The sequence below is a fragment of the Cherax quadricarinatus genome, chromosome 84 (assembly GCF_038502225.1).
Source record: "Cherax quadricarinatus isolate ZL_2023a chromosome 84, ASM3850222v1, whole genome shotgun sequence".
Classification (NCBI taxonomy): domain Eukaryota; kingdom Metazoa; phylum Arthropoda; class Malacostraca; order Decapoda; family Parastacidae; genus Cherax; species Cherax quadricarinatus.
Genome location: NC_091375.1, coordinates 10,857,586 through 10,871,425, shown reverse-complemented (window position 1 = coordinate 10,871,425; position 13,840 = coordinate 10,857,586). Strand labels below are relative to the sequence as shown.

Sequence of the window (13,840 nt, the reverse complement as noted above, 5' to 3'; positions counted from 1 at the left end):
TCCTATTTTGCAGTAGCAATAACTAACAGAGTACAAGCACCAGATAATATTAAATGTTTCAACTTCAATGCAGTGAAAAATGAAAGTCAAAAATAATTACATTTTGTATTTATATATATCATTTATGAAATTTATGATAAAAATTATACATGAGGTTCCTTAGCACTAAACTACTTACATTATAAGTTTCTTTAAATATATCAAGTATGTTCCTCTTTAACCCTTAAACTGTCCAAATGTAGATCTACGTTTTTTCAACATTTGAAAGTATGTAAAAAAATGTAGGGCTTCTTTTTCTTTTTTTACATTTGAAAACGTGTAAAAAAAAACTTTGATGAACATTTTTGTTGTTATATTTGAAAATGTTAAAAAACGTAGATCTACTTTTGGAGCACTATGCATGTGAACGTAGATCTGTTTGGACACTTTAAGGGTTAAAAGTAAGCTCTAAAAAACAGAAACAGTATGTGAAAAGATGGGATGCCTGTTATGGATAGAAGTAAATATATGATCACAATGAGAAATGACAGGAAATAATACTGAGAAATATTGAATACCGATAACAAATAATACATCACTTGTCAGCAAATCTTAAAAAAAAAGATAATTAATATGTTGTCATGCTGTGAGGCTCTTACCATATACAGTTAATATACAGTACCCTGCAATTATTTATTACATAAATACAGATAGATACAGATTTTTATGTTAGTGAAAATCTACCAAAACATTATTATAATAATCAAAAGAAGTGCCAGTCTACCAAAACAAATTATGCTTTAGTTTTAATTTTGTGCAGGCATGTAAGTGAGATGGAACAATACTGTAAAATAAGATTTTTCATATCCTACCTCCCTCTCCATTCTCATGACTAATCTCTCCTTTAAAAATTTTAGTTTAATGACAATAGTGGAGAGGCTGCAGCCCTCTATGTTAATATTTATTATGGTTAGGGAAAATTATTAAGATACACCATATTTTCTGGCATATAAGGCATGTCTCCCCCCCCCCCAAAAAAAAAAGTCAGAATATCACCCTGTGCCTTATATGCTCAAGGTCAGGAAAAGAGAGTAGGCTTTTGTTAAACTACGTTGTCCCTTACAAAAGTATTTCCCAGATTGCTTTAGAGTGATTGGTAGCTTTTATAAATTAGCAGTTGTAAGTAACTAGAGTATCAGGGTCATTAGGTAATTATAACAAAGAATATCAAATGGTGTAACTATCTGTAAACAACAGATAGCCATGCTTGTTTTTTGTGGTTGGTGGCGGCAGAACAGGCAAAAGGCTGTGCAAGGTGTCACTTCTTTCAGCTATGCTGTGTAAATAAACAGCCAGTCACTAGATCACTGTCATTCTGAAGCAAGTACTGCACTTTTCCAATTTTTCCCAGAATATGCCTATTAAAATTGGGGTGCGTCTTACATATCAGAAAATATGGCACTGTGCTCATGTAGATTCGCCGGTACTTCCAGCCCAGGTCTTCTCCAGATGGCGACCCAGCACTGTACTGTACTACAAACTAAGCATGTTACACAAATACTGTATCATTTTTTATACAAGGTAATCCTTTTATTTTACATCTAATGTACAGATTGCAATAAAATTTTGTAAACAAATTTTAAATTACATATGCTATACTGCTACTTAAATGTGGTAGTATTATATACAACATTTACAGAATAAGAAACCAGTGCACATTTTCAATGTAGTGTTTTCAATCACTAAGCCTATTGATAATCCACAAGTCAGTCATGCACATAATGTCAAAATTCCAGTTCAAAGCTTGAATAAGTTAACATTTTGAGAATACTTATAATGTTTCTAATTTTTTTCATGTGAAAATGATGAAGCATTATTAAATCTGCAGTGGAAAGGTCGGTCTAGGAAAGGTTTGAGGGAGGGGATAAAGGAGGTTTTGTGTGCAAGGGGCTTGGACTTCCAGCAAGCATGCATGAGCATGTTAGATAGGAGCAAATGGAGACAAATGGTTTCTAGAACTTGACGTGCTGTTGGTGTGTGAGCAAGGTAACATTTATGAAGAGATTCAGGGAAACTGGCAGACCGGACTTGAGTCCTGGAGATGGGAAGTACAATGCCTGCACTCTGAAGGAGGGGTGTTAATGTTGCAGTTTTATAACCCTAGTGTAAGCACAGCTCTGGCAAGACAGTGATGGAGTGAATGATGATGAAGTTTTACTTTTTCGGGCCACCCTGCCTTGGTTGGAGACGGCTGATGTGTTAATAAAAAACAATTAAAGCAAAGTAACGCCCATGTCAGTGAAAATACTTTTTTTTTTTTTTACAACACATTGGCCATTTCCCACCGAGGCAGGGTGACCCAAAAAGAAAGAAAAATACTTTCATCATCATTCAACACTTTCACCATCACCCATACATCATCACTGTCTTTGCAGAGGCAATCAGATACAACAGTTTAGAAGTCCCTCCAAACTGCTAATATCCCAAACCCCTCCTTTACAGTGCAGGCATTGTACTTCCCATTTCCAGGACTCGAGAGCTAACCAGTTGCCCTGAATCCCTTCACAAAATATTACCCTGCTCACACTCCAACAGCTCGTCAGGTCCCAAAAAACCATTTGTCTCCATTCACTCCTATCTAACAAGCTCACACACGCTTGCTGGAAGTCCAAGCCCTCACTATATTCTTCCATGAAATAAATTAAAAATAATAATCCATAAAGACAAATGAAATTCAATTGAAAAATAATACATATAACTTTTCAAGAGAACATCCTTTTAAGACTAACAGCTTTCATAAAAATAAAAGACACCATCTTTTACTGGCACTTGTAAATAAAAAAAAAAACATGTCTGGATGAGAAAACAAGCACCCATTCATTAGTATCTTAAGAGTTCTGAGATGCTGGGTACACAAAATAAATTGTGCACAAGTTATTATGTGCACATTAAGATTTGTAATTGTTCAGTGTCTGAATGCTATGAATGTATTACTCCACTGACATACTGAAGAACAGTTTTCCAAAAGATCATATTTATGCACCATAAATAAAATCTTGGGCACTACACAATAAATGCCTTAACAGATTTACAGTATATGATAATTTCATAGTTTTTATATTACATAAAGTTTTTTTATATGTATCTCAATGTTATTGCATAAAAGTATACTGATTGGCTCTATTTTTTCCTAACAATATTTACTAAGTAAGGTAAATCTTGGCTATGTCAACATTTCCATTAAAGCCTCTCCTCACTCAACTATTTGATACTGTTGTAATATCACCTTTGTACCATTTATAATATTCCTGGTATATTTTTAAATGTTTATACAGTAGTGCACTGTATATTGAAATAAACAGAATAGACAAAATCAGCTCTAATATACATTACTTAGGTATGGTTACTAGTCTGAGTTGTTGGTAAACAAGGACATCACTAAGTGAGGAGGGGCCGTATTTGCAAAGAAGCAAGCTGGGCAGCATGTCTTATTTCTGATAAAATACATGCCAGAGCTTACTGAGGAATTACAAAGCAGCATTGTTACAGCACTTCAAAATATTAAAGAGCAGCTAGAACCTGGACAGCAGCCTTAACTTCTTACAGCTATTTCAGAAGAGACTGTAGGTTGGTGAATGCTTGACTAGCCATGGGACGTATGGTGAAGCGACCACCCTGGACCACCTGAACATTTCCGCCTCCACTAGCTTGCACAACCTGATAACAGAAACAAATGATATGAACGTGTCATCCTGCAATACTGTTTATTAAAATTAATAATGTTTTTAGTCAATCTATCTCCAACACCATAATGAAGGAGGATGCCTTCTTTTACAGCAACTTAGTTAACACCAAGAAAAAAAAAGAGTTGAAATAAAAGCTATGACCATATTTCACCTACCATACTCAAACTGGTAATTATACTGAATCTCACTTTGCATATAACTTATCTTAGATAAAATCAATACTCATGGACTGTGAGTGAGGACAGTGATGTATTTCATTACTGTGTATCCTTAAGGTACAGGGATAAAATTAAATCAGCTGAAAAGTAAGGTTGTAATTAGGTTACTAAAGCAACATTCAAATTTCAAAACATGCAGGTAAAATAACTGAGTGAATGCAAACATAAAAAGTTGGCAACCAAGGCACAATACCAGAGTAATTATATCCAAACATACACTGAACTGATTCTCTGGTTGAGGAAAACATATTCAAACCAGTGATATCCAATTACATAGCTTGTCTCTACCACCAGTGCTGCCACAGTTGAGGCAAGAAACTTTAACCTTAGTATGACAGAGATGCAGACATTAAGGCCAAGGGTAGCACAAATGCTCTTTCTACCTTGCTGGACCGAGCTAAAAGTTGTCAAATTATGGTATACATCAGAGGAGAGAAACAAGAATAAACATAATGAAAGAGGTCTGGAGTAAATTTGCCTATTTTACTTAATTAAATGCAACAGGGATGTTTAAAAAATATATTTACTGTATGGTATTTAAAAAGTGCATCATCCAATTTTCATAGCTAACATTAAAGCAAAATATTTTGGGTACAAGTCCTTGGTCATGAGCAGATTACCAATACCTCTTGCAACTAACAATTTTTTTTATCCTCACCTGTACACCACTGCCCCCACTGGCTTGCACAATTTGAAGGTTGCCTACACTGCCAGATGTTCCACCTTGGACTAACAGGTTCTGTGTGCCACCTGCACCACCCTGAACCAGAAGATTGGCACCGCCACTACCCCCAACTAGCTGTAGACCTCCAGTGGGTCCAGCACTGGTCATTACCACCATTTGGTGACTGGGGCGCACTGTGCCCCCCATACTGCGACCAACTGTTTGCACCAGTTGCACAGTTTGTCCTTGTAAGTTGGTCAGTCCACTGCCTACAAGCATTATGAGAGAAAAGTAAGATATAACAACCTACCTTACATTATTTTATTAACCCTTAAATGGTCCAAACGTATATATACGTTTTTTCAACATCTGAAAGTATGTAAAAAAATGTAGATCTTCTTTTTTGCTTTACATTTGAAAACGCGTAAAAAAAAACTTTTATCAACATTTTTTTTTGTTACATTTGAAAATATGTTAAAAAAAGTAGATCTACTTTTGTAGCACTACGGATTTGAATGTCGATTTGTTTGGACTGTTTAAGGGTTAAACCAATTTATATTTATTACATTCACCCTTAACTCCACATACATTTCTTCAAAATTTTTTACAGCATTTTATTAACCCAATTAATGTTTATTACATTCACCCTTAACTCCACATACATTTCTTCAAAATTTTTTACAGCATTTTATTAACCCAATTAATATTTATTACATTCACCCTTAACTCTACATACATTTCTCCAAAAAAATACAATGTGCCTATTTAAAGTAGGAGTGGCTAAATGAAAAAAATATATTGGTCTTCTCTACATACCTGCTTGAGCTGTGGTAACAGTAGCAGCTGTAGTTCTAGGACCAAGGTGTAGAGATGTGGCAGCAACTGATGTGGTGGGCAAGGTGTTAGGAGTGGCTGTACTGACAATTAACGTTGAGGATGCTGGGGCAGCTGACCTAAGAATTTGAGCTACTGCTGCCACAGATGTCACAGCTGAGGTGGGTGTTGAAAGAGGGACAGTAGTGGAGTAGGTTACTCCTTTCGTTAAAGTGTGGCCTGAGGTGAGAGTTGGTATAGTTGTGGTGCGAGTAGCAGAGGTGAGAGAAGATGAAGCGGTAGACTGATGTAGAGTTGTTACTGTGGGCTTGATGCTCTGGGCGGAAGCCCGAACCTTCTTGTATTCACGTCGCCAAGCAAGCCATTTTGACACCTATGTTGAATATTATAGTACTTCGGAATAGTAAAAACTTAGGGTGGGACTAAATTAAAATAATTGCTGATACCGATATTGATATTCTATGTTATGCTGATACCAACACTTTTCTATATTTTTTATTAAAATTATGGTCATTGTGTTCAATATACAAAGGAATGCCTATTGCTCAATAGTTATTAAATAACCCAGGGAGGTTAAATATTAAATAACTTAATTTCATTGTGATGCTAATGGCATTACTAATTACAAACACCCCTGTGAGGCTTACAAATGAAAAATCTGTAATCTGATGAAGACTTATGTTGTGACCCTTATGTAAAGTGACCTATGTTATGACCTAGATAGTGACCCATGTTGTGTGACTTATGTAGTGACCTACACTGACCTACATTGTATAGCCTACAATGACTTATCTGAAACAGAAACACTGTTGCAACTACTCTGTCAGTTATGAATTTTAATCCTTGATTCCTAATGAACAAATGAGTCTAATTAGTTAGTTTCAACTTAATCTAAGGAGATACTGGGCCCACTATACATGGGTAAATGGGTTCTCATGGGTTTCTTCACTGCTTTTGTCACCAAGTGAAATTAATATTTAATAATTTTTCCGGGCATTTTTAAATGTACCCTATTTATTATGTTACTGTACATTTTTATTAAAATTGTTTATTTTTTGTAGCTTTCCTGTAGTCATGATACCCGTTTCAATTTTAGTCCAGACTGAAGCTAAGCTGTTTTATAAAAAATGCACTTGGTGATCTTATTGTCCATTAATTGCAGTATATTATAAGTGATATAATAATGGTGTAGTTTTATCATGAACAGTATTTCTGGTGACATGGGCTGATTTACCTGATTTTGTGAGGCATCCAGGATCCCATCTTTAAAAGTGTTTTCTTTTTTTTTTAACACGTCAGCCAATTCCCACTGAGGCAGGGTGACCCAAAAAAGAAAGAAACACTTTTACCATCATTCACACATAATCATTGTCTTTGTAGAGGCACCCAGATATGACAGTTCAGATGTCACTCCAAACAGCCACTATTTCAAACCCCTCCTTTAAAGTGAAGGCATTGTACTTTCCACCTCCAGGACTCAAGTCCGGCTATCCGGTTTCCCTGAATCCCTTCACAAAAATTACCCTGCTCATACTCCAACAGCTCGTCAGGTCCCAAAAACCATTTATCTCCATTCACTCCAAGCCCCATGCACACAAAACCTCTTTTACCCCTTCACTCCATCCCTTCCTAGGACAACCCCTACCCCTCCTCCCCTCCACTACACATTTATACACCCTCTAGAATAAAAATTAATTATCAGAAGCCTTCACACTAAAGATAATAATATAATAATGCTCCTGCACATGGAAAACAATGTGACTGAAGAAAACAATTTTCACCTCTTTATTGTTGCGATCTCCTTTATCCTCAAGCTGTTGGTAGTAAGCCTCACGAAGCACACGGAATGCTTGTAGTGTAGCATAAGGTAACTGCGTTACTGGATCAAAATATCGTGCTGGCAACCTGCAAGCAATAGAAAAATCACTAATTTTTTCAGTATGAGAATTAAAAAATGCATCATATTCAATATATTACTCATTCTGTTCTCTCCCATGTGATAATGTAAAGAACATTAAAGACCTGATAATTCATAGTACATGTATGTATTCCTGGGTCTAACTCCTCACACTCCCACAAACTCAAACAAATAGATAATTACAATATACCTAGGTAGTAGGTTGGTAAACAGCAACCGCCCAGGGAGGTACTACCGTCCTGGCAAGTGAGTGTACAATGAAAACCTGTAATTGTTTTACATGATGGTAGGATTGCTGGTGTCTTTTGTCTGTCTCATAAACATGCAAGATTTCAGGTATGTCTTGCTACTTCTACTTGCACTTAGGTCACACTACACATACATGTACAAGCATATATATACACACCCCTCTGGGTATTCTTCTATTTTCTTTCTAGTTCTTGTTCTTGTTTATTTCCTCTTATCTCCATGGGGAAGTGGAGTTAAATTTGACACATGTGCAACTCTTGGGTATCTTTATTGAGGAAACGTTTTGCCACACAGTGGCTTCATCAGTCCATACACAGGAGAAACTAGAAGAACAGGAGGAGAATGAGGTAATCAGTCCCTCAATCTTGAGTCGATGTGGTCAGTCCATCAATCTTGAATAGAATACGGCATATGAGCGGAGAAGCAGCTTATAAACCGTATGGCAGGAGAGGTGCAGTAGTCGTAGGTGGTGTCACATTTGTCCAATGTGGAAGTAGGTTGTGCCCAAGTGTTAGGCAAGCGAAAAATTCCCAAGTATTAAGATCCCAAGAAGTTGCAGTGTCTGACAGGATTGTAGATGAATGGTTCAAAGAACCGATATGTTGTTAAATTAGACACATGTGCAACTCTTGGGTATCTTTATTGAGGAAATATTTCGCCACACAGTGGCTTCATCAGTCCATACATAGGAGAAACATGTCGGTTCTTTGAACCATTCATCTACAATCCTCCCTGGGTGGTTGCTGTCTACCAACCTACTACCTACAATGGTGAATACATCTAGGCGAATAAACACACATGCGATACATGTCAATAAATGTAAAAATATAGGCTACAATACAATACCAAATTGTACCAAACATATCAGAAGCAATACTTATTCCAAAGAAACACATACCAAAAATGAACCCAAATGACACAGTAATAACCAAGGAAAAGAGACTAATAAATTTATAATGTATGAGGCTGTGTCTGTAAGTGGAGAAAGCTGCCAACTATGGCTTTGATTAGCAGCAATACTGAGGGATCACAGATATCTTCTGTAATCTACCTCTTCAATACTTATTTAATTTGTCTTTGAAACTTTTACTTAGTAGGTTCTATTATGTATTAAGGGCCAATATGTTATAGTAGTAACACCACATGCTTGGGCACAAACCAACCCAGAGTCAGCAGAGAGATGAGATCCTTCTCCACCTCCTCTCTCAAGATATAGCTGCTGTTGGTAATACAATAATATAATGGGTAGCAGTTGGCAGGAAACTTACCCATGCTTCTTCCCTCATTTTGTTGGCCAAATAAACATTACTTTGCCTTATGTAGAAAGGTGTAAATAAATCTCTATTTATAGATGTGCTTCGGTAGTGTGGGTGTCATGACAGCCAGTATCAGTGATAATATGTTAGGTAAAAGTACACAAGTGCAACTAATGTGACATTTTTATTGTGGCAACATTTTGTTTGACAAAGCTCCTGGAGAGCAAAATGTTGCCACAATAAAATGTCACAGTTGTTGTACTTGTCTCCTTTTACCTAACATATTATCAGTAATTCTACCAACATTACTATATAAGTGACAATGTTGAGTATCTACTAAAACTTTCTCATTTAAATACTCATTCTTCATTATCAATCACTAACATTTTAAAAAATTGTTGAAATATAGCTAGATTAGGTGCATCATTATTAAAGGCACAGGAATGTGTAATTACAGTATAACTAAATGTAGAATAATGAGTTAATAATAACCCAATAAAGTCTTGTACTGAAGTTCGGTTTATTCTTAATGTTTGAAAAAAGACTATTTAGGCAAGAATGATACTGTTTATTAGACATGATGTGTTCTGGTTTAGCAAGGGTGAGAGTCAGCTGAGGGTACAGCTAGTGGCTCAGTGGCTAGGGAGAGCACTGCTTGAAAAAGTCTACAGAGGGAGCTACAGTACCCAAATTTCACACATTACTTGACTTTTTTAAATTTATGTCATGCAAGCCTTTGATGGTATATTTCTTCACTACAACATTTCAATCATGTTATAACAATCTCAAGCAGTGTAACTGCACTCAAATTGATGATTTACTGTATACAAATGTCAACCAACTGGCAGTGAAGTATTCATTGTGGAACAAAATATATTTGAAAAAAATTTTTATGCAAAATTTCCTTTTTCAAGTTTGCAATACTCACAAAGTATATTTATGAAAGATTCTGGCAAAGAATCATTTATGAAAGGAATATATCTTTTATGCCAGAAGACATGACATATTACCTAATAGATATATATATCAAGTGCATGTCAGGTCTAAACAATTTACCTGGTAATAGGACATATACTTTTCTGAACAATCTTTGGTTTGGTTTTCTTAAAAGATCGCTTAAAAGTTCCCTCATCAGAGAAGGTGATGAAAGTCCGCTCACATATCTCTGCATCGCTCCCTGGCTTGATCAGTGCTGTATTTTCCTTATTTTCTGTGCATGGTGGGACTGCACCTGAGGTCAGCTGCTCCTGCAACATAAAATCAACATCAGTCAACAGGAATGCAAAATATAAAATACCTCCTCTAATAAAACACATCAAATTTATCTGAAATGGTTACCAAATAGAATATCATACCTGATCTTTACAGATATTCCGAACCTAATAAATATTTTTCTACCTTTGTTAAGTAACCACATGAAATTATTTCAGTGAATCTCAGTCAAATATTTAACTTCCTTCTCTATTTAGAATTATTAGATTATCTTTCATGAGAGTGGAGACTAAAATTAAAAAACTGTTATAATAAAATATATATTGAAGAGTGATGATGGAGGCAGGATGAATAATGATAATGTACAACAAATTTGTGACAAGAGTGAATGATGGAGTAGTGATCATTGTGGAGGTTTAAGAAATGATATGTATGGAGGATGGAGCAGTGATCAATATGCAATGTACTTCCTTGCCTAAATCTCTAGTGAAGGGAATTCTGCTAGGCGACAAAAAAAAAATATCACCGATGGTAAATTCCAACATAAGAATACTTTTCACAGCCTATTATACTGATCTGAATCCCAACCTTGAATGAAAAACAGCAACTAATTTTGAAGTTAAACTTTCCTGGCTAACTTTACAGGTGAGTCACACAGATATATAGTTGGATGCAAATAGGGTGTGCCTTGCATAGGTTAACAGACCTTCTGTGGTGCTTATTTTTATTATACTTTTAAGGCACAAATCTAGAATTGTCATTTATCATCAATATCATCTCCAGTTAATGGCTTTGTTGGCAATACATTACTTAACAGATTGCCTGTAAGTGACGTCAGAGGGTGAGTGTCTCGTATATTGCCAGTCAAATAATGGTGTGTTGAACTCATGAGTTAAAATAAAAATACTTATATGAAACATAATAATGTGCATTACTACTACTTATACTACTACTACTACTACTACTACTACACCAATAATAATAAAAATAATAATAATAATTTTAACACCAGCCATCTCTCACTGAGGTAGGATGACCCAAATAAAGAAGAAACACTTTCATAAATTATAATAATAATTGTTGAAAATCAACTTGACCTAAATCCTCAGATGTTGTTTTACAAACTGTTTTCTGGAAATTTCTTTATTTTCATTATTTAGATCAGGTTTGGTATGGCTAGACTTATTTATTAACAAAGATTACCAATTACTTAATAACACAGCACCAACAAAGGCAATAATACATAAAGGCAACAAAGGCCTTTGGACTATGAACAGATAGCAAAAAATAAACTCATATTGGCACTGTTTCATTTCAGTGTCACAATCACAGTAATACATTGACACTGATATAATGTAACAAAACACTTTGCACCACTAGAGTGGCTATTGTGCATGTCCCATGATTAATAGTGCTAAAAAACAGGATTACAAAGGTCACAATGGGTCTTTGTAAGATCCCCATTAGGCATAATTACTAACATCATTAAGATATTAAAAATCTTACATGATATTACAGTCTCATTTCATGGCTAAATTATCTATTCTGAAATATGTAAATACAGTCTTAATTTTTTATTACCACCAAACATAGATCACTTATTAGGCGAGAATCTCGTCAAATAAGTTCAGTATCATTAACAATGAAGTAATTTACCATTTCCTTCATGGTTTTTGAGGACAAGTCTCTCAATGGTTGGATAATTGTATATTATAAAATATAATAGTATAGTATGTGGCCCTGTCTGTCCACACACCTACTTGAGTCACATGACTGCAAACTTTATACAGTAACAAAGCTGTTTAGGCACACACTTATGTTTTCTATCTAACAATCTATATTTTTAAGCAAGCAAAACTTAATGGTATTTCTGAGTTAAGAATACTTACTCTTTATGACATACATAAATAGAGCAACATACTTTGGATCTGCTTTTAACTATTTTGTATGGAATGAGATATTAAATCCTCTGTTTACCACAGGATAAAGTAAATTCTGCAGGCACGAGGGATATCTGTGTATATAGCTCAGGGAAGATCTGTCTGAATGTGTGAGGAATGGTATGCAGAAAAAGCAAACCAAGAAAATCAAATCACACTATTTTACCTGAGTAACATCCACGTCAACGTTGGGTTCTTCAAGGTGTGCTTCCTGTGGTGCCTTGAGTTCCTGTATCAGTGGCATAGTAGTTGACTGATAACGGATGAATGAACTTGTGAAGCCCCTTCTGATAACTTTGGGTTTCTTGCGGTCAAGCTCTGCCAGCTCATACTTTTCTGTACGAAGGGAAACGATTAGTAGTGTACAAATAAATAAAAACAATCAGTACAGTACATGATCAAACATTTACTTCTAATTCTCTTTTTAACACAATGGCCATCTCCCGAAGAGGTAGGGGTGACACACAAAAAAGAAGAAACACATTCACTGTCACTGTCTATTACTGTCTTGCCAAAAGCATGCTAACAAATATGGTGGTCCTCCAAACTGCAACATCTTCATGTCACCTTCAGAGTGCAGGCACTGCACATATATCATCATCCCCCCCCCCCCCCAGGACTCTTAAGCAACCCAGTTAACCAGTTTTCCAGAATTCCTTCACAAATCCATTTTTGTATATGCAGAAATTTTAATTAAACAATCTACAAATATTTTAATCCTCAATTTTAATTTTTTTAGCTGTCTTAGTAAGTCACAAGGTGTGAACATACATTATATACTTAAGAGCTAATGCCCTCCCATGACCTGCAAGCTTACTTTGAGAAGAGCATCTTTTTTTTTTTTCAACAAGTTGGCCGTCTCCCACCAAGGCAGGTTGACCCAAAAAAGAAAGAAAATCCCCAAAAAGAAAATACTTTCATCATTCAACACTTTCACCTCACTCGCACATAATCATTGTCTTTGCAGAGGCACCCAGATACAACAGTTTAGAGCATATATAAAGATACATTTATGGATTTAGATTTATGGATTTATAGATTTATGCATTTATGAATTTAGAAAATGCATCTGATAGAGTGGATAGGGGAGCAATGTGGCAGATGTTGCAAGTACAGTAGACCCCTGGTTTACGATATTATTTCATTACAGAAGTATGTTCAGGTGCCAGTACTGACCGAATTTGTTCCCATACGGAATATTGTGAATTAGATTAGTCCATTTCAGACCCCCAAACATACACATACAAACACACTTACATAAATACACTTACATAATTGGTCGCATTGGGAGCTAATCGTAAAGCGGGGGTCCACTGTATATGGAATAGGTGGTAAGTTACTAAATGCTGTAAAGAGATTTTATGAGGATAGTGAGGCTCAGGTTAGGGAGTGTAGAAGAGAGGGAGACTACTTCCCAGTAAAAGTAGGTCTTAGACAGGGATGTGTAATGTCGCCATGGTTGTTTAATATATTTATAGATGGGGTTGTAAAAGAAGTAAATGCTAGGGTGTTTGGGAGAGGGGTGGGATTAAATTATGGGGAATCAAATACAAAATGGGAATTGACACAGTTGCTTTTTGCTGATGATACTGTGCTCATGGGAGATTCTAAAGAAAAATTGCAAAGGTTAGTGGATGAGTTTGGGAGTGTGTGTAAAGGTAGAAAGTTGAAAGTGAACATAGAAAAGAGTAAGGTGATGAGGGTATCAAATGATTTAGATAAAGAAAAATTGGATATCAAATTGGGGAGGAGTATGGAAGAAGTGAACGTTTTCATATACTTGGGAGTTGGCGTGTTGGCGGATGGATTTATGAAGGATGAGGT

The 13,840-nt window shown here is 35.7% G+C and overlaps 1 protein-coding gene across 6 annotated transcripts in view; it reads right to left on the bottom strand.

The window, feature by feature from the left end:
• Window positions 1-92: 92 nt before the first annotated feature.
• The window catches only part of YL-1 (Vacuolar protein sorting-associated protein YL-1), a 33,968-nt gene continuing 20,220 nt past the window's right edge, over window positions 93-13,840 (bottom strand). For all 6 annotated transcript variants that reach the window (XM_070103054.1, XM_070103053.1, XM_070103051.1 and 3 more), the window contains 6 exons: window positions 12,183-12,352; window positions 9,921-10,111; window positions 7,223-7,346; window positions 5,424-5,814; window positions 4,602-4,876; window positions 93-3,696 (listed from right to left, as the gene is read on the bottom strand). In XM_070103054.1, coding sequence (XP_069959155.1) covers window positions 3,586-3,696; window positions 4,602-4,876; window positions 5,424-5,814; window positions 7,223-7,346; window positions 9,921-10,111; window positions 12,183-12,352 — 1,262 coding nt within the window. In that variant the 3' untranslated portion in view covers window positions 93-3,585. The remainder of the gene's footprint in view (window positions 3,697-4,601; window positions 4,877-5,423; window positions 5,815-7,222; window positions 7,347-9,920; window positions 10,112-12,182; window positions 12,353-13,840) is intronic.